The 18930-nt window shown below is 46.8% G+C and overlaps 2 protein-coding genes across 2 annotated transcripts in view; both read left to right on the top strand.

The window, feature by feature from the left end:
* Positions 1–1211: 1211 nt before the first annotated feature.
* LOC149343810 (uncharacterized) overlaps positions 1212–18930 on the top strand; it is a 59751-nt gene continuing 42032 nt past the window's right edge. Inside the window, exon 1 of the mRNA XM_089542501.1 lies at positions 1212–1269. The gene's annotated coding sequence lies outside the window, so the exon portion shown is untranslated. The remainder of the gene's footprint in view (positions 1270–18930) is intronic.
* LOC149343812 (uncharacterized) lies at positions 14683–16412 on the top strand. The gene is made up of 2 exons (XM_089542499.1): positions 14683–14793; positions 16068–16412. Exons 1-2 carry the CDS (start codon positions 14698–14700, stop codon positions 16410–16412), a joined length of 441 nt encoding a protein of 146 aa, XP_089398625.1. The 5' UTR covers positions 14683–14697.

Raw genomic sequence — 18930 nt, 5'->3', positions numbered from 1 at the left:
TCGCCGCGTCGCTAGCGCACAAGTGGGCTGGGCCGTACGAAGTTACGGCACGGACTACGCCGCTCACCTACCAGTTGCGGTTGTTGACAAACGGCGAAACCGCCGGTCCGGTGCATGTCGCTGATTTGAAGGCTTTCCACCTTCGCAAGGACGATGGCTGCGAAGCGGTGGAAAATCAGCGCGATGCGGCGATCTCACCCCCGGGAGGACGAGCAGGTAGCGGTGCGGTTCGCAACCGACGCTACAACCTGAGGACCAGGTAGCACCCGTGTCTCTCGATCAATTATCACTCGCAGTGCTCTCGCCCTCTCAGCATGTCTTCTAGGAAGCTCCAGCGGACCGACGCCCGTGGCTCGGACTCCAGAAGGCAAGGCAGACCACCGTCGAACGGTGGCCGCCATCAAGGCGCGCCACCCGGCTGGCGGCAGGAGCCGCGCGAGTGGCGCAGGTTCCACGGCCGCGGTGGCCCCCACCGCCAGCCAAACCACGTGCCTAACCACTAGAGAGCACCTCCCAGTGGTGCAGGCCAACGCAAGGGCGCCAGGGATCATCAAGCGCAAGGCACCCCTCAGCACCCAGCCGGCGCTTCGGCCGCCGAGCAGCCGCAACCCAGGCGTCCAGGAGCCATCGGCCGCTTGTAAAACGACGAGGAGCGGGCCGGCCTGTGCTGGCTCTGCGGCACACTTGTCGTGCACCGGCTCCGCCATGAGGCCGGTGCGTTGCATACCTGGCATAACGGCGACTGCAGCACCTTTCCCCGCTGTGCCACTGCAGAGGGTCAGCCCGGAGGAGTTGGCCCTCCGCATCCTCCAGTCCAGCCGCCCAGACCTGCTGTCCCCGGCGGCCGAGGAGCTTTGGAGGGCGCTGCCGGCAGGGCCCCCAGTGGAGCCAGGCGCCTCGCTCCCCCAGGCGGCTCGTGAGGAGCCCATCCAGCTAGCGGTGAGCGGCCTCCCGGCGAGCACCCCTCCCCCCTGCGACGACTCTATGGACCCGGACCCGGAGGTCATCGAACGCCTACTGGCGGACCCTGGGATGGACGTTTGAGGGGGGGGGGAGATGTAGGGTCTGCTCGCGGGCAGGTCAAATCTCGCGCCGCTCACCGCGGGTAGCCTCGGACCCCTTCTTCCCGAGTGGTGGGGTGGGGGGAGCGAGGCTAGGAGAAAGCCTTAATAAGGCGCGACCGGGAAGGCTCGCGCGCTCTCGCTCTTGGACCAGCCCTGCCAAAGGACCACCTGCCCAGCTGCCACGACGACGACCGGCCCCCCTGATGTGAGAATAAACCGTTTGTACAAAGTCCTGCCTCGAGTGACTGCCTGTGCGTCCCCGCGCAGAGGAATTGCCCACAACCTCTACGAGAAGACCTTGAATTTTGAACCTGTTGAGTAGGGTTCGTTCAGTTCAGCCTTTCTTGGAAACTGTCGGCGAAGGAGGCTGTGCAGAATGAAGTTGGCGTTTCATTTTTCGTCTTCTGCCTAGGTACACGGCACAAAGGAACTGGCGACATGCTTGACGTGCTCACATTAATCACAAGGATTTGTACTCAGTCTGAAATTCTTTCAGGCCTCAAGCTATATTTGCTTCTGTAGTCCACTGTGTAGAGAGGACTCTCTAAGCTGGAGGGAATTTCAAGTCTATGACTATCCTAGGCACTACTCAAAAGATGTCCGTTCTTGGTGGCGAACGTGTGAAGCAGCGAGAGGGACTCCTGACATGGTGCACTTTAGCACCGCTGGTCCTTGAGGGTAACGGAGTGGATTCCAAGAGAAAGCAAACGTAGCAGGGGACGGCAGAAAGTTAGGTGGGCGGATGAGATTAAGAAGTTTGCGGGGATACAGTGGCGGCAACTAGCAAAGGACCGGGTTAATTGGAGAGACATGGGAGAGGCGTTTGCCCTGCAGTGGGTGTAGTCAGGCTGATGATGATGATGATGATGAAGCACAAAGGAGTAAAAACAGGGTAAGCTGCCCTCTAGTGTGCTCACTTTTATAAAAGGCAGTGTGCTAGAGGATAGATTACTCTCTTTTCAATCCCATATCGCGTATTCGTAATTGAAGTCCGGTGGCTGCTGGAGTGGTGAGTTCGCCTGGCGGTCATGTTGTCGTTTCTTCTGAAGTAATAGCCTGTCAGGTGAGTCAGACCAACGTAAAGCGATCCAAAATTTCGACATTTGCCTCTTAAGTGGGATAAAGAGAGTGTTGAGTGAGGGATTGAATCGATGGAGGGAAATGATTTGAGTGGTACGTTGGAAAATCTCAGTTACGTTAGAAGAATACTGCAGGTTTCATACGTGGATATCTGAGCTTAAAAAACAGGTTGCAAAACGTTTCGTAACGCCAGCTGCACGGTGCAGGAGCTTCGAAGGCGCGACAACCACCTGTCGTTTCTCAGGCTCTGCGTTACGAGATATCAGGTGCGCTTTTCCAACCTCCTCGCCCGCTTACCTTGCACTTCGTAAGATTCCGGCCTTCTTGGGTTGAGTGAACTACGATGAGATGAAAAAAATTTGTTTCTCACTGGGGCGAGAACAAAGAAGCGGCGTGAAGGGATAACATAAAAAATTTATGAAAAAAAACAAAATAGACTAAAATGACAACAAAACATTCGTATATTTTTGCTCGATCACATGTTCAACTAAATGTATGGTCTGCGTTTCGGCCAAGAAACCCTTGAAAATTAGTTGCACGCCGCAAGGTGTACTTTTATTATTAGTCGGCACCTTGCGCCGAAGGAAATTTAAGATGACTTTCTATGTACAACAGAGCGGGTATTTGTGATTTGCCTTGTTATCACTTGTGTATTGTGTATTGACGATTGTGTATTGTATAGGATTATTAACGATCAAAGTGACTGCGATACATTACAACAGGATTTGTGTAAAGTGGCCCAGTGGTGTGAGAACTGGGGAATGCATATTAACTTACAAAAATCTGTACATATGTGTTTGACTAAAAAGAAGGTTCCCCATACCTTCACTTATAACATAAATAATAGCAGACTGCTTTCAGTGTTGGAATTTAAATATCTTGATGTATATTTAACAAGTTCAATGTCTTGGCATCGTCACGTGGATTTCGTTACTGCCCAAGTTGATCGTGTTTTAGGCTTCCTGCGACGTAATGCTAAACTTTTCCTTTTAAAGACTAAAGAACTGCTGTATAATACAAATGTTAGAAACATACTTGAGTATGCTTGCACAGTCTGGGATCCGAAATCCTTTCTTGAAGTTCAAAAGCTAGAAAGAGTTCAGAATTTGGCCGTTCGTTTTGTTTTCATAACTATGGGCCATATTTTAGTGTAAAGACCGCGATAAAATCTTTGGGATGGGACTCCCTTCAAAAACGTAGGAAAGTTCTGTGTTTAAAATTATTTCATAATATATTTTGTTCTATAACTGGAATAGACAGAACCAAATATATAGGCAACCCTGATTACGTGTCTTTACGAAGAGATCACCCACTTAAAGTTAAAGAATACAGAGGCCGGACTGACCTTTTTAAAATGTCTTTTTTCCCCAAAACGGTTTCGGAATGGAACAAGCTGCCCGAGGAAGTTGTGTCTATATCATCAAATGATTCATTTTCTTCCATGCTGTGACATCTTTCATTTATAATAATTCCGTGTTCTTTCTATCTCATTGTTATCTTTTTTTTGTAACCACCTGCATGAGGTAGCATTTGTGTACTTTTTTCAACCCCCCCCCCCCCCCCTGTAATGCCAGACAATGGCGCTGTGGGTATGATGATAAATAAATAAATAAATAATTAAATAAATAACACAATGAAACCTCTACGGTCCAAAGGTTGGCCATAAGAGACCTGTGAGATCTCCAGAAGCTAGTATTTGCTTGAGTCGATGATTCGGCTCAGCAGAAGTTGAATTAGTGCATTTGAATCAGTGCCAAAGCACTGATTTGTGCTGCGGGACGGAGCGTTCATGCTCAGCTAGCTGCAGACAAACAACGGAACAGACAGCAGACGATTTTGCTCGTGATTGGCACCCATGAGATTAGTGCCTATGTACTAGAAATACTAAAATTTAAGAAATACTCCGTCCTCATGACGCCGCAAGATAAGCTAGTTGTGTTGCAAGGCCATAATACTAGGGAACTCACAGCGTAGTTCGAAGGAAGAAAAATCTCTGGAAAGGAATAAAACTGATTGAAAAAGCAAGTGCTACCTCTTTTCATGGCAGCAAAGAGTTCTGAAATCATTTAGTAGCCTGGTATAGTGGGAAACTTTGAAATGCGATTGAATTTTGCAGTGCGGAGTTCTTCGCACTAAATGTTACGACTATATGTTAGACTCACGGGTTTTGTGCATGTACAGCCTTTGTCAAAAGTAACCAGGCTCCATGGTTTGTTTCTCATTTGTATAACAGAGCCCTCACGGCTTCCCTAAAGATCAAAAAGTTCTTTGAAGGTGAGGGCAGAGGTTCTCCTTACCATACAGAGATCTAAAGCTTGAAGCCTGGCACAATAGCTTTAATATACGTCTGAGAAGCAAAACGCCTTGCCTGCTTACTTTTGGCGAAGGCTGTGCACTACCTCAGTGCTTCTAAGAATATCAAATACCTGCACTTTCGTACTTGACGCCGTGACGTAGATTCAAAGCGACATCAGTTGCACGTTCTGAACTGTTCCAGCGATGTTGAAATAAATTTTGCGTTTGGACGCCTTTGAATACGTTTTTTTTTCGTTCTTGCCAATGAGTTGTGTATCATGCGGAGTAAATTGTCGATAATGATCTAGTTATTGGCGTGCAATAATCAAACATATTGTTCGAATTTTCTGTCTCGCAAGAAAAAATGTACAAGCCAGAAGATAATGACCTCATGTGTGTTCTTTATTTAGCGATTGAAAGTAATGTCTTGTATTCGGTAGAGCGCTGTGTTGCAGACTCATAACTGCGCAAACAGGTGCCGAAGGAAGCATGGTGTCAAATTAAAATGATACCTGACGCAAGTAGCCTTCTCTTCTGATGAAAAGATTTCAAACGGATAGGGTTAAAGTTAAGTCACATACAGGGTCTTTCACCTAAGACTTTCTGCAATTTTTAAAAATAAGCTATTTGAACTAGATGCGCGATTTTTCTGGCATAGCATTGTCAGTAGTGTAGTACATCATAATTCAACTAAGACGTGCTAACTAGCAGGCTTGTTAACCAATATTTAATAGTTAACTTTTAAACTATTACCGTTGGGCTCCTTAATTATTGAGAGGCATGCAGCCCACCGTAAGTAATGTCCATATCTGTTTTTAGAATTTCGAGAACGCGATTATCCTCGGCGCTGTGGCCCAAAAAATTTCGCCTACATCGCGCCAAAATACATGCGGTTTGAGAAGCTTGCAGGCAAAGCAACCTCTCGAGTGAGCCTAACTCGTCGAAATAGCCAAAATTTGTTGGGCCACAGCGCCGAGGATAATCGCGTTCTCGAAATTCTAAAAACGAATATGGACATTACTTACGGTGGGCTGCATGCCTCTCAATAATTAATGAGCCCAACGGTAATAGTTTAAAAGTTAACTATTAAATATTGGTTAACAAGCCTGCTAGTTAGCACGTCTTAGCTGCATTATGATGTACTACACCACTGACAATGCTATGCCAGAAAAAGCGCGCATCTAATTCAAATAGCTTATTTTTAAAAATTGCAGAAAGTCTTAGGTGAAACACCCTGTATTTGTAGCCTGTGAGGGTGTCGAGAAAAGAGGGCAGTAAGAAAGAGATAGGAGGCGGATATTTTTAGCACGTTGGTTCTAGTAATGCGAAATACGGCGGCGTCATAATTTGGCCGCGGTTTGGTTAAGACCATGATATTTTTTTACAGTAGTCCTAGTTTGTAATTTCACTCATGTTTCCTTTTGCTTAATCTTACCGTCGTACAGTATCTAGAGTTTTCAGCCTTTTCCCATTCGTGTTATTTTTTCACTGATTTATTTTTGCTATATCGTTTATCCTATCAACTTACAAGGCCAAATGATAACTAAGTAATCAAACGAAAGCGAACATTACTGCTGTCGCATATTTCGTGGCTAAATATGCGATTACTGGCAAACCGAAGCGCACTCAGCAGCTGATAGTTCAGCAGCTGTAACAAGGCCGTTCTGTCCTATACGCAATTAAGTAGGTTATGAGTAGAACCCGGATATAACAAACTTGAAGAGATCTTGAAATAGTGCTATACATTGATAATTTGATCCCCGCATATATTAAAACCAACAGAGAAACTTACCTGCAACTGAGTAGCAAGGATGTGTTGCCCACGCTAGTGACGCGCTTCTTGTTAACATGTACCGCACGGCGGGTTTGTCGGCAGCAGACCACTCGCTAGACGTAGCTAGGCCTGACCTGCTTCGCACTGAAGCTCCAGCGGACGATGCTTTGGAACTATACGCTGCCTAGCAAAAGACGTGTGCTCCTGTTACCACTACACTACAAATAATCGCTCATTAAAATTGAAGTTAAGGTGGTTTCCGCAACACCTCCGGCAGTCAAGTGACCGAGGGCTGTCGCTAGGCTTTAGTTAGTTATGTTTTCTTCACCGTATTAGAATGCTGTGGCGTGCAAAAGGGCTACATCAGGCTGAAGGAAGCCTTCTAGCTTATGACCCCACGTTCAGCTTATGACGCGGTTTTACAGTGCTAGAGCTGCAAGCAGGTTCCCGAGGCCGTGCAGCCAATCCGTCGCCGCAAGCGAGAAGTGAACGATAAGCGCCGTTGTGACAGGTGCTGCTTGGATGGTCACGATGCGCCGTTCGATATGCTGAAGAACCGGAGAAATTGAAGTTCGATAAATTGTGCGGCTTTCCTACACGTTTTGTTATGAGTTTGAAGTGGAATATAAGTGCGTTGGATATAGAGAATAATTCGAAATATCTAGGTTTGATATATCCGGCCATGATTGCATTATGTTTAGCGGTGCGAAGCTGCTCCTGGGCTACACAGAAAGCTGGAGCAAAAAACTAGGTATTTATTTGTGTCATTTGTGGTTCCTTAGCCTGCACTGACCTCGCACACCACACTGACGTTTTTGCATAGCCAGAGGCGTCGGCTACGAAGGTATCGCAGTGGTAGGTGACAGGTATGTCTGAGTAACTACAGAAACGACATTTTAGCTGCCGAGCGTTTCTATATAATTCGCTTCCATAGTAAACCGGCAGCTGTGGACATGGTGGAGAGCGCAACATTGCGTGCAAAAGCACAAAGCAATAGCTATTGGCCCATCACAGCAGCGACGAATGAAGAAAAAAGGACGCTTTGCGGAAGAGAGTGGTAGAAAAGTTTTCGTTATAGGCGTGAAAATTTTGTGAAAGAAATTTGAAACTTATTACTTTTTTAACGTAATAATAGCTGTATCACTGCTAAACCGTGAGGGACCAACACTGCAGATGACTGATCTGTAAAAGTGGTAAGTTTTTGTAAAGTAGGCTGAATGGAAGGCTGAAGAAAGTTTTCGTGTGATAAGCCGCAGTACCCACTTTTTGCGTGATTAATGCATAGAAACTTAGAAAAATTGGGAGTACTACCGTAATCATGGAAGATAAGGTGATAATAAATTTTGTGTGTAGTGTGCCAACTGTCACAGGTTCCGCTACCGCCATGCGCCGACACTGCGCTGCGCCTGACGACGACGAAGTTATGTGCCGACACTACGCTGCGCCTGACGACGACGAAGTTGCCCCGCTCTCTTGGTGCTGGCTACGCCCGTCTACGCTGCCAGATCCTGCACGGCGGTTCGGTCTCTTGAGGACGCCTAATAAACGCACCCCTACAATTGGTGCAGGTGCTGGGTACGTCCCCTACCAACCTGGAACTCCGGAGCCGTACGCTGCCGCCTGTGTCAACCATGCCAGATGAGACTGCCCCAACACCGGCGGCCAGTTCAACCACCGTCATTTGTTCTGGCGTCATCCGGCAGCGTGACCCTGCCCTCTTCAGTGGCACTGCCGACTAAGATGTTGACGACTGGTTGTCATCGTATGAGCGAGTGAGCAGCTATAACAAGTGGGATGACACTATCAAGCTGAGTAACGTCATCTTTTATCTCACGGACGTGGCGAACCTCTGGTTTCGAAACCATGAGGCGGACCTACCCACTTGGCCCGTATTTAAGAAGAGCTTTGCGGAAGTGTTCGGCCGCCCTGCGGTGCGCAAGCTCCGTGCCGAACAGCGCTTACGGGACCGCGCTCAACACACTGACGAGACCTTCACAAGTTACATTGAGGACATCGTTGACCCCTGCAAACGTGTCAACGCCGCCATGCCAGAAGCGGACAAGATCCACCATATCCTCAAAGGCATCGCTGACGACGCATTTCAGATGCTCCTCGCGAAAAATCCCACCACCGTCAGTGAGGTTATTAAGCTTTGCCAGAGCTACGACGAGCTCCGCAAGCAGCGCGCTTCTACACGGCGTGCCGGTGTCTGCGACAGTATTAATAACAGTCAAGAGGCAGAAGTACGGTGAATTTGTTCCAGAGCCGAGGAGTCCCGAAAACTTTTCCTACCTGACGGCTTATATGAGTTCAACGTCATGCCGTTTGGCCTTTGCAACGCCCCGGCAACTTTCGAACGCCTGATGAACAATATCCTTAGTGGACTCAAGTGGGAGAGTTGTCTTTGCTATCTCGATGACATCGTCGTCTTTTCTGCGGACTTTTCTTCTCATCTCATCCGCCTCGAGCGCGTTCTGACTTGTCTTACTGACGCTGGGCTCCAGATGAATTTGAAAAAGTGCCGCTTTGCTGCCCGACAACTCACCATTTTAGGACATGTAGTCTCTAAAGACGGCATTCTTCCGGACCCCGCCAAACTTCGTGCAGTTGCCGAATTTCCGAAGCCTACCTCACTGAAGCAGCTCCGTAGCTTCTTTGGCCTTTACTCTTACTTCCGTCGCTTCATCTTGAATTTCGCCACGATCATCGCTCCTCTGACCCAGCTACTCGCAGGCAGCTCCAGCCTCTCCGCTTGGACGCCTGCTTGCGATGATGCCTTCGACACCTTGCACCGCCTTTTGGTTTCGCCTCCCATCCTGCGCCACTTTGACCCGACTGCGCCTACTGAGATCCACACTGACGCCAGCGGTATTGGACTGGGTGCCGTTCTCACCCAACGCAAACCTGGCTTCCGTGAATATGTGGTCGCCTACGCCAGTCGGACCTTGAGCAAAGCGGAGGCCAACTATTCTGTTACCGAACGAGAATGTTTGGCCATCATTTGGGCCATTGGAAAATTTCGTCCCTATGTCTACGGTCGCCCGTTCTGTATAGTAACCGACCACCATGCCCTGTGCTGGCTGGCCTCTCTCAAAGACCCGTCAGGGCGCCTAGCTCGCTGGGCTCTGCGATTGCAGGAGTATGACATGTCATTTACCGCTCTGGCCTCAAGCATAATGACGCGGACGCTCTTTCCCGCTCGCCGCTACCTAGTGCTTCATTGCCTGCTCCTGTGTCTGCTTACGACTTGTCCTCGCTTGCCACTGCCGACATGTCCACCGAGCAGCGGAAAGACGCTTGGATCGCCTCTCTTATTAACTTCCTTTCGAGTCCTACGACTGATAATTCGTCCCGTTCCCTCTTACGTCAAGCCCGTCACTTTTCTATTCGGGACGGTCTCCTCTACCGTCGCAATTACCTGTTCGACGGACGCAAATGGCTCCTAGTGATCCCCCGCCATCTACGCACCGACATTTGCGCCGCTTTCCATGCGGACCCCCAGTGTGCCCACGGCGGCGTGTTGAAAACCTACACGCGTCTGCGTCTCCGATTCTACTGGCGTGGCATGTACCGCTGTGTTCGCCACTTTGTGCGATCCTGCCCATCCTGTCAACGGCGTAAATGTCCGCCTCACACCTCGCCTGCTCCACTGCAGCCGTTACCCTGCCCTGCCCGCCCGTTTGACCGCGTTGGCATAGACCTCTACGGCCCCCTCCCTCCCACTCCCGCTGGTCACCGCTGGATTATCGTGGCCGCGGATCATCTCACACGTTATGCTGAAACGTCTCCATTACCATCTGCCTCCGCCCGCGACGTGGCTTCCTTTCTTCTAAAGAACCTGATTCTTCGCCATGGTGCTCCTCAAGAACTGCTCAGCGACCGTGGACGCGTATTCGTGTCTGACGCTCTTAAGGCCCTCCTCAAGGAATGCCGCATTATCCATCGAACCGCTTCGTCTTACCACCCCCAGAACAACGGCCTGACCGAGCGTTTCAACCGAACCCTCAGTGACATGCTGTCCATGTACGTCGACGCCAACCACTCCAACTGGGACCACGTTCTTCCCTTCGTCACCTACGCATATAACACTGCGACACAAACCACCACTGGATTCTCTCCCTTCTTTCTTCTGTACTTCGCTACCGACCCGACATTTCCGAGTCCACGCCACTGTCCAACGCTGCCAGGTACGCCGAAGAATGCCGCCAGCTTGCTCGCTCGCTTACCACGCAGACCCAGTGGCAGCAAAAACATGACCGCTACACTTCCGCGGCCTCTACCTCCTAACCTGCCGACTCCCTTGTGTGGCTCTTGGTGCCTCCCACAACTCTCGGCCATTCGCGGAAACTGCTGCATCGGTATCATGGTCCCTACCGGGTTCTCAAGCAAACATCTCCGGTCAATTATATTGTTGAGCCTGTTGCACCCGCTGCGGACTTGCGTCGCCGTGGCCGCGAAACCGTCCACGTCGACCGACTGAAGCCGTACTACGACCCCTCTGTTCTTCCTTCCCCTTAAGACGCCAGGATGGCTCCTTTTCACCCGGGGGAACCTGTAGTGTGCCAACTGTGACAGGTTCCGCTACCGCCATGCGCCGACACTGCGCTGCGCCTGACGACGACGAAGTTATGTGCCGACACTACGCTGCACCTGACGACGACGAAGTTGCCCCGCTCTCTTGGTGCTGGCTACGCCCGTCTACGCTGCCAGATCCTGCACGGCGGTTCGGTCTCTTGAGGACGCCTAATAAACGCACCCCTACATGTGAAACAAGCAGTGCCTCATGGTTTTATAACTAGAAGCTATGTGAATTACCTGCATTGAGTTTTTCATCGTAGTTACACTTGCTGTGGGATTACAGTTACAAAAAAATGAAGCTAACGCAGTAGTTCTCGCCTAAATGAAGGCAGCAAATCATGTTGCTACTGCTACGATTACAGATGAATGCAAAGGATCTAAGCTTATTGTGGATGAGCGATTCGTTCAGCCATTGTTTTTGTGACAGACTGCCAGTCGGAAAATTGGTTTGGTTTGGTTTATTGGGGTTTAACGTCCCAAAGCAACTAAGGTTATGAGGGACGCCGTAGTGAAGGCCTCCGGAAATTTCGACCACCTGGGGTTCTTTAACGTGCACTGACATCGGGCCTCAAGAATTTCGCCTTCATCGAAATTCAGCCGCCGCGGCCGGGATCGAACCCGCGTCTTTCGGGCCAGCAGCCGAGCGCCGTAACCACTGAGCCACCGCGGCGGGGCAGTCGGAAAATTGCGGCGCAGATATCAATTCACGCAGTTAACGTTGCTAACTAAGGACGTTAAAGTGTAGTGACCAAATAATAGAACAAAAGATGTGAGCGGCAAGAAAAGAATATTGACAAATGAATTCCATGTGGAACTTGGGGGAGAGTACGAGATGGTACTGGTAGATATGCAAAAAATAAGCATCACTTTACACTTGAAAATTTTCTTTCCATTAACCAGCGGCTATATAGATCATGAATAGCATTAATGCTATTTATTTGTACCAGGGGCAATGCTGATAGCGTAGGCTATGGTTTTTAGGGCTATTATGCTTCTTTAAGCGATTTTCATGCCGAACAAGTAAATTTTTAAATTATGTTTTTAAGGAACATTTCTTCAAAGCTGCCTTATGAAAAGCATAATTTCTAAGAGAAGCACCGGCAGAAGGACGATTTGGGTGACTTTTTGGGCGAGCACAAGCTACCAGACACTTGGATTTCACGTAAGCAACCACACTACTTTTGCGCACATTTTTGCTCGAGGTACTGAAAACTATTCGCAACATAGCTTAATATAAACCGCTACCACGATAATTAAGCCACTTATCTTAAGCTGTCCAGCGTATCTGTACAGCTCCTAGGATTGAATCCGTGCTTTTCTTGCTGCACCTAATCTCCCCTCGGTGAAGTCCAGTCAAAAGAATTTCAAGGTGTTCAAATCTTACACAGTGAGTTATATTTCCTTAAAATGTGACGAAACGCTCAATGCAGTAGGTATTGGGCATGCTCAGCTAAACGGTGGACATGTAAAGTATTTTTGCCGCTCGAGAACCTGGATAACTTCGCATTCACGATGCCAAACATATCCGAGTTTTCTCTCAGCAAGCGATAGTGGTTGCCAATTCCTCTTTTACGGTGTGAAGACCGTCTAGTAAAGTAAACAAAATTATGACTTGTTAGTAGCTAGGCAAAAAAATATAACAAATGACCAACCCTTACGCTTTCTTAGAGGGAAATAATGAATTACATTTTCACGCCCCGGAAAAAGGAATAATGAAAAATAGTTGTATACTAGCTTACGTTCTACGAAGAATTTATTAGTAAGGTATTAGGAAACAGAGAACGGTAAAAGAATTTAAACACACAAGTTCTTCCTACCACAAAATGATTAAGGTGATACAGCACGAACTTGGCAAGGCATTAACACTGAAGGTCAAAACGTCAAAACGGAATCGGAAATTGATTCTCTTAATTTTTCTTGTTTCTCCATAATTTTACGTAATGTTAGAATATATTTATTATACAAAATAATATTTCATGGTGAACGCGTCACTTGAGTTTATTGCTTTAAATTACTTGAACCAAGCTAAAAGCGTTGCTTTTTTATTTATTTACCCGAAGCTGCCAGATGGAATTTATTTATTTAGTACATACTGCTAGCCTCATGCCGAGGCTCTTGCAGGATTGGGGCATATTATACAAAGGGAGAAAGCGACCGTAAGACGAAGTGCACTTAAATAATTGTTATACAGTTCTAGTTGGGACAGTGGAACAAAGGAAACAAAACTACAGTCAGAGATCATAATTCACAAAAAACTTGCAGGAGGGCAAAAGCAACAAATCGAGAACTTTCTGCAGTCAGGGTACAGTTGATAGCTGGGAAAGAAAACTTTCCAGGGACGGACACTTGACCACGTCATCAGGTAAGGCATTCCATTCACGGACTGCTTGGGGGAAAAATTAATACTGAAAGGTGTTGCTGTGCGCCCGGTATTCGATTAAATGCTTGGAGTGTTGTGTTCTAGTGCTGCGGTGAGCTGAGCGGGAGATGTAACTCCCACTGTCTATTTTAAAGGCTCCAGACAAAAGAAGGTAAATATATTTGAGGCGTGTATGCTTGGCGCGACTACTAATAGTACTGAGAGCAGCCTGGGTAAGAAGTTCGGATGGTTACTCGTGGAGGCGATACTTGTTACAGACGAACCTAATTGCCTTGCGTTGCATGTTTTCTAATTTGGTAATTAAATTATTTGTGTGTGGGAACCATCATATTATGCTGTATTCTAAGATTGGTCGCACGAGGGATATGTAAGCAAGCAATTTTGTATCGGGTGAGGCCAAATGGATGGAGCGTCTTAACGAGCAAAGAGCGGAAAATGCTTTGGATGTTACGTATGCTATATGCTTGTCCCATTTTAAGTCTGAAGATATGGTTATGCCAAGGTACTAATATTTATCGACAAATTTTACTATGTTATCTCCAATTTTATACGGGTCGGGGATAAGTACAGTTTATACAAGCGGAATAAGTGGCCGGACTATTGCAGCCAAGAGGAGAAAAATGAGGTTGATAAACTTCGTGCTCGTGAGTTTCGTTTTCGACTTCGCCCTGATCTTGGACGTTCCCACGACGAGACGGCGATAAGGAGGCCCCTACAATGTCTTTGAACCGGCTGAGAAATAAAGTTTGTGATGTCAGCCTGAAAGGTGGCTTCGTGAAATACGTTGACACGATGGCTGCCAGGTGTGTTGCGATAGCTATAATGTATAGAAACATGCGTACTATTTCCCATCATTGCGTGCGCAGACCCCCTATAAAACAGACACGCTATAAAAAGCGTGGTAGTTTCGAATTACACCTAAGTGTCCGCATACAGGAGTCTCCCCCAGAGTACCTGCAAAAACGAGAGCAGACAAGGTAAGCACTGTCCATCTCTGTCTTTGTGAATATTGGGAGACTGGGCCACGGCAGGTAGAGAACAGAAAACAGGACAGCCAGGGTAAAAACATAAAAGAGCATTGTTTATGACGTCGCTAATGAGATTAAATATTGCAGCGTTATATAGATTTACCAGTTATTTACGAGAAATATATTTCCCCTTCTCTTAGCTTGATAATGCCTTTCTTGCCAATGCTAATATCATTTTCTTTTTTCAGAAAAAAAAATGGCTCGTGTAGCAGTATGCGGAATGATGATACTCCTTACGACTCTGGGTGAGTAATAAACTAATTGGCTATTGGTATTTCGCCCGCCACTATATGGTCTGTATGAGCATCGCTTTTACAGTAGGTGTGGCAACTTCAAAGTTATATTTTGAAGCACGCTTTATATTGCAGTGTTATTGACCGCGCCACTGATTTTAGTTTACTCAATCCCGGACCACACCATTATATAGGCTGCTTCGCAGGGGGAGAGGCTGCCCAGGAACGCGGGCCAGTGGTTGGCGTTACCCAGGAGAGTTTCCATATGGGCGAAGAGGCACAGAAGATAGGCCAAGTCATGCAAGAATTCACCAGGAGGATGATCGCTGTTCTTCGGGAACAATCTAAGATCGATGACGAGGTACGTACAACAGCCGGATATTTGTCGCATTTTCTTTCGGAATTACACGCTTCCGGCATATAGGTGGGCCTGCTGTCACATGCCAGCATGGGAGAGAATATGTTTCAGATCCTTTTGTCTTAGGAAATGGCACAAAACTATTGCGCGCCCCAGATATTAAAAGAAGGTTATGTGACGTTGATTTGTTGCACAGCTCTAGACATTCGCTCAAGTTCAGGTAAAATGGTAGGGTTCCTAGCGATCACAGATGGAAATAAAATTTCTAGTTTGGGTTTTATAAATCAGGTAATTATGGACCATTTAATGAGGACAACAAACAATTTTGGCATGTTTTGTTCTCTTCAGCATAACATCTTTCTTTGCTATTTTGTTGACATTTGATGGACACAAAAGTGTCGCATGTAGTCCTCGTTCTCAGGTACGGTGTGATGTGAATTTCTCTGCTAATCAGAGAGCGATGTGATTGAATTTTTAGATGTTGGGAATAATTGATCGTGACTGTTTCATGCTATTGACTGAATGTGATGCAGCTTGTGCACATTGCACGTCTTCGATTTCTCTAGCGGAGAAGAAACAATCTTTGCTCAGCCATATCGTCTAATTGGAGAGAAGTCATCTTGTTACAGGTGAAGTTAGTCGTATTGTGTCTCAAAACGGGTGGCGTAAGCCTAGGAAGACAGGATTTCTGCGAGAATTTGATGAAATACAAGTGTCTACGAATACGTGTACTCCTTATATATATATATAAACATGCATGAAAGAGCAGTGGCTAAAATGCTTACGTTCTCAAAATATATATTCATGAGATTACGTGCACAGTTTTTATCATCAGTCTGTTTCCGCGAGGGCGCAGAACCTGCTTGCAAGCACAGCCTTCGTGTGTGCTAATCTTCGATCTTTTTCCTAAAGGCATTAAAGGCTAATTTTGGAGCAGTAGGTGTATGAATGCCTTGATATTTTCTGTGTGCGTGTATTTGTGCAATCCAACTTCAGTTTTCTGTTTTATTTTATTTTCGAGTTAAGAAGCCGTCCACACTCGTTCAGCTAGAACCTCCGGTTGATGATTAAGAGTCATTGGATTGGGAAAATATTGCGACCGTAAGGAAGTGATTATCAGTCAGTATCGGGGCGACATGGGCTGCATTCGGGCCGTAGGGAAAACAACATTACGCAGGGAAGACGAGAAAATGAAGGGTTGCGGGAAGTCTGCGTGTTCGTTGTTTTCCGCTGTTAATTAATGGCATGTTTATTAATCACAGTTGTTTCCATTACAGAAGGCGTACAGAAAGTACAAGGAGATCATTTCTCAAGGCCTCGATGCTGTGGAAAAGCTCGACCCGTTCAAGCCTGGCACGATGCAGCAAGCCCGCGACACCATCGAAAGGCTTCTTCTAGAGAAGCAGAAGCGTAGCGCATTCGAAGACTATGATCTCTTCGCGTCCTACATGAAGGTACTGGGTGACGACATTACCGCCATTGGACAGAAGTTGATTGAGCACGGAATCAAACTGTGCGGTAATTTCGTCATCGAAGATGGCCTTTCGGACTTCGAGAAGAAGAACTTCCAGCACTGCGCTAACGTTTTCAGGCTAAGCTCTATGAAGGATTGGAAAGAGTAATAAAACAAATGACTGTTCGTTTTTGTTTTGTGTAATTTCTTCAAATATTATTGCACAATGCCGTAAATACCCTAGTAAATTTGGTACATTTGTGTTGTTGCTCTTTAAATGTTTATTTGAACTTTTATTGATGAGAAAGAAATCCCATAATGCTCAGTACTGCAGTACACTATTATAAATTCAAACCTTGTGCAGAAATGTCGTCTGTTCGGGCCATCATCGCCACGTTTTCTCAGATAGGAAAAAAATGCATAAAAAAGCCATTTGTTGGATATTCGAAGCAGGTCGTTGTTCTGAGAAATAAAAAGAGGAAAAAATCTAGACGGAAATGATACGTTCAGCGAACCCAGCGCTAACAGCAATGCTAGGAGTTACCTTACCTTAATGGGTTACTTTAATGCCACTCCACAATATAACACTGAAAGGAGATGCATGCTTTACTATTCGGCGAAAGGCGCTAACCGCAGTGAATGAACAGTGTAAGTGTTTAAAATGCCCTTCTTTTGTGGCCAAGTTGGGAGGTGACTACAGTAGGGGCTGCGATGTCGGCTTTACATTCATTATTTTTTTTGGTCCACTCGTTTCATTGCGCGACTTAAATTGTTCTCTTTCGTAATGAAATGAAAAACAAAAAAAAACAGGAATACAACGCCAAACATCTGCTCATAACAGTAATATTTGGAATTGGTACACTTTCGTAACCGAGACCAGATATTACGCTTTCCAGGAGGAAGGTTGGTTTAGTGCAGAGGCCGTGAATCATAATCTTCCGACTGCAATAAGGAAGTACATCAATCTTCGTCATCCAATGACTGATATAGGCACAATCATTAATAAATTACAAAGAGAATAAAAATGGGTTACAGTGCATCTCGAAGAATTCTGTTGTGCGAACCGGAGCTCACGGAAAAAAAAAAGTTATGCAACAGTCACCTCCTTGTAGTATGTACTTAGATGCATCAAAAAGACTCACCAAAACGACAAAGTCTCGATTGTAAAAGGCATGACAAGCTATGCAGAGAAAGTCGATAACAATAATGTTAACGGGGACAGAGGATTCATAAGAAGAAGACATAACCTATGTGTGGTCTATTAGTGTAGCAGAGTGCCAAAAGAGACTACCGAAACAAACTGCTTGAATTTGGTTCGTTGTGTTGTGCACTATAACTTCGTCCTTACCTTTAACATCCGCCCTTTTAAAGTGGTTGAGGCACGCGTTATTTACGCTGGCTGACTCATCTGTAAGACCCACCGGAATATATAGCACAGCAGAGCCTCTCCATGCAGGAATTCGACTACGGGATTGCAAAGAAAACTAAGCTGACGCCCTCTAGCGCGCATCCTTGGAGTTGCCTTCCGTATATGCCACTCAGTTTTGTTCATAAATAACTCAAGCACCGTTGATCAAGCTTACCGTCGGTCCTGCGTGCAGGCCTCTGCGAAAATATTCTTTTTGCATGTCACGATGAGTCAAACTTTGGCTGCTTGTGATTTGCACGCACACTGGCTAGAGTGGAACACGAGTATTATAAGCCAAAACTTGCTGCTATGGTGCACCGCTGCGTCAGTGGTTGCCGTGAGTTCCAACACCGTAAGTCACCAGCTTGCGGGTTTTTTCCAACATATTGCACCGCTTTGGGCAGCATTCCAAAGAGTTGGCAGCTCCCTTTGACACGCGCTGGTAACAAATGCATTATAATCCCGACCGAATGTTAACCACAATATTCGAAAACCAAGGCGGTGCAGTGGAGCACATCCGCTCAGATCTCTGAGTTTTTCATGTACTTGAAAGACTTGCGTCATGGAACAGCGTCACACGCGATGACCGATAGAGGCACTGCCTTTATGGCACAGGTTACGCACGACGTGTTGGAAAGGAACACCTCCGGCGCCGCACACCTGCTCTCATCCCTCCATGTTTGGTAACCCGCCCCCGCGGTCTTTCCCGTGGAGAGGAGGTTGCGCCTCGGAGGATCCGGGTCGGCGTTGCCCTGAAAACTGCCGGCATTCGGAAGGTTCCCCAGTATCGAGATTTATTTCCTCGGCCTGCGTGTCGCATATGTAAACACGAGGGCATTGAAGCCGACATTTACCACTGCCTGTCGGACTGCCTGCTCTAAACCTTCAAGAATCCGGCACCTGAAGGTAGCGGGTCCTTCACCACGCAACCCTGCTTCATATATTGCCTAGACGCAGGGACCATAACATCACTCACTACTGGGCTTCATAAAATCAAGTAACCTATCCTAATTACTTTAATCATTACTGCATCTTTCATCACACCTTCGACCATTGATGCCCTGATGCAATAAATCTCGCTTAGAAAAAAAAGAAAACTCAGCCGTACGAGCCATCGCAACACCACTTCAGATCACTCGCACACCACTGGGTTCACAGAATGACTCAACAAATCCATCACCGAAATAATCGCAATCCACGTGGGCGCGGAACACAAAAGCTCGGACGAGATTCTCCCGCACGCCAAGAACAACGCCGTTGGTGAGAGTACTGGCGTTAC

Source organism: Amblyomma mixtum, chromosome 5 (genome assembly GCF_055824585.1).
Source record: "Amblyomma mixtum isolate Tamu chromosome 5, ASM5582458v1, whole genome shotgun sequence".
NCBI classification, from domain to species: domain Eukaryota; kingdom Metazoa; phylum Arthropoda; class Arachnida; order Ixodida; family Ixodidae; genus Amblyomma; species Amblyomma mixtum.
This window is presented reverse-complemented; position numbering and strand designations above follow the sequence as displayed.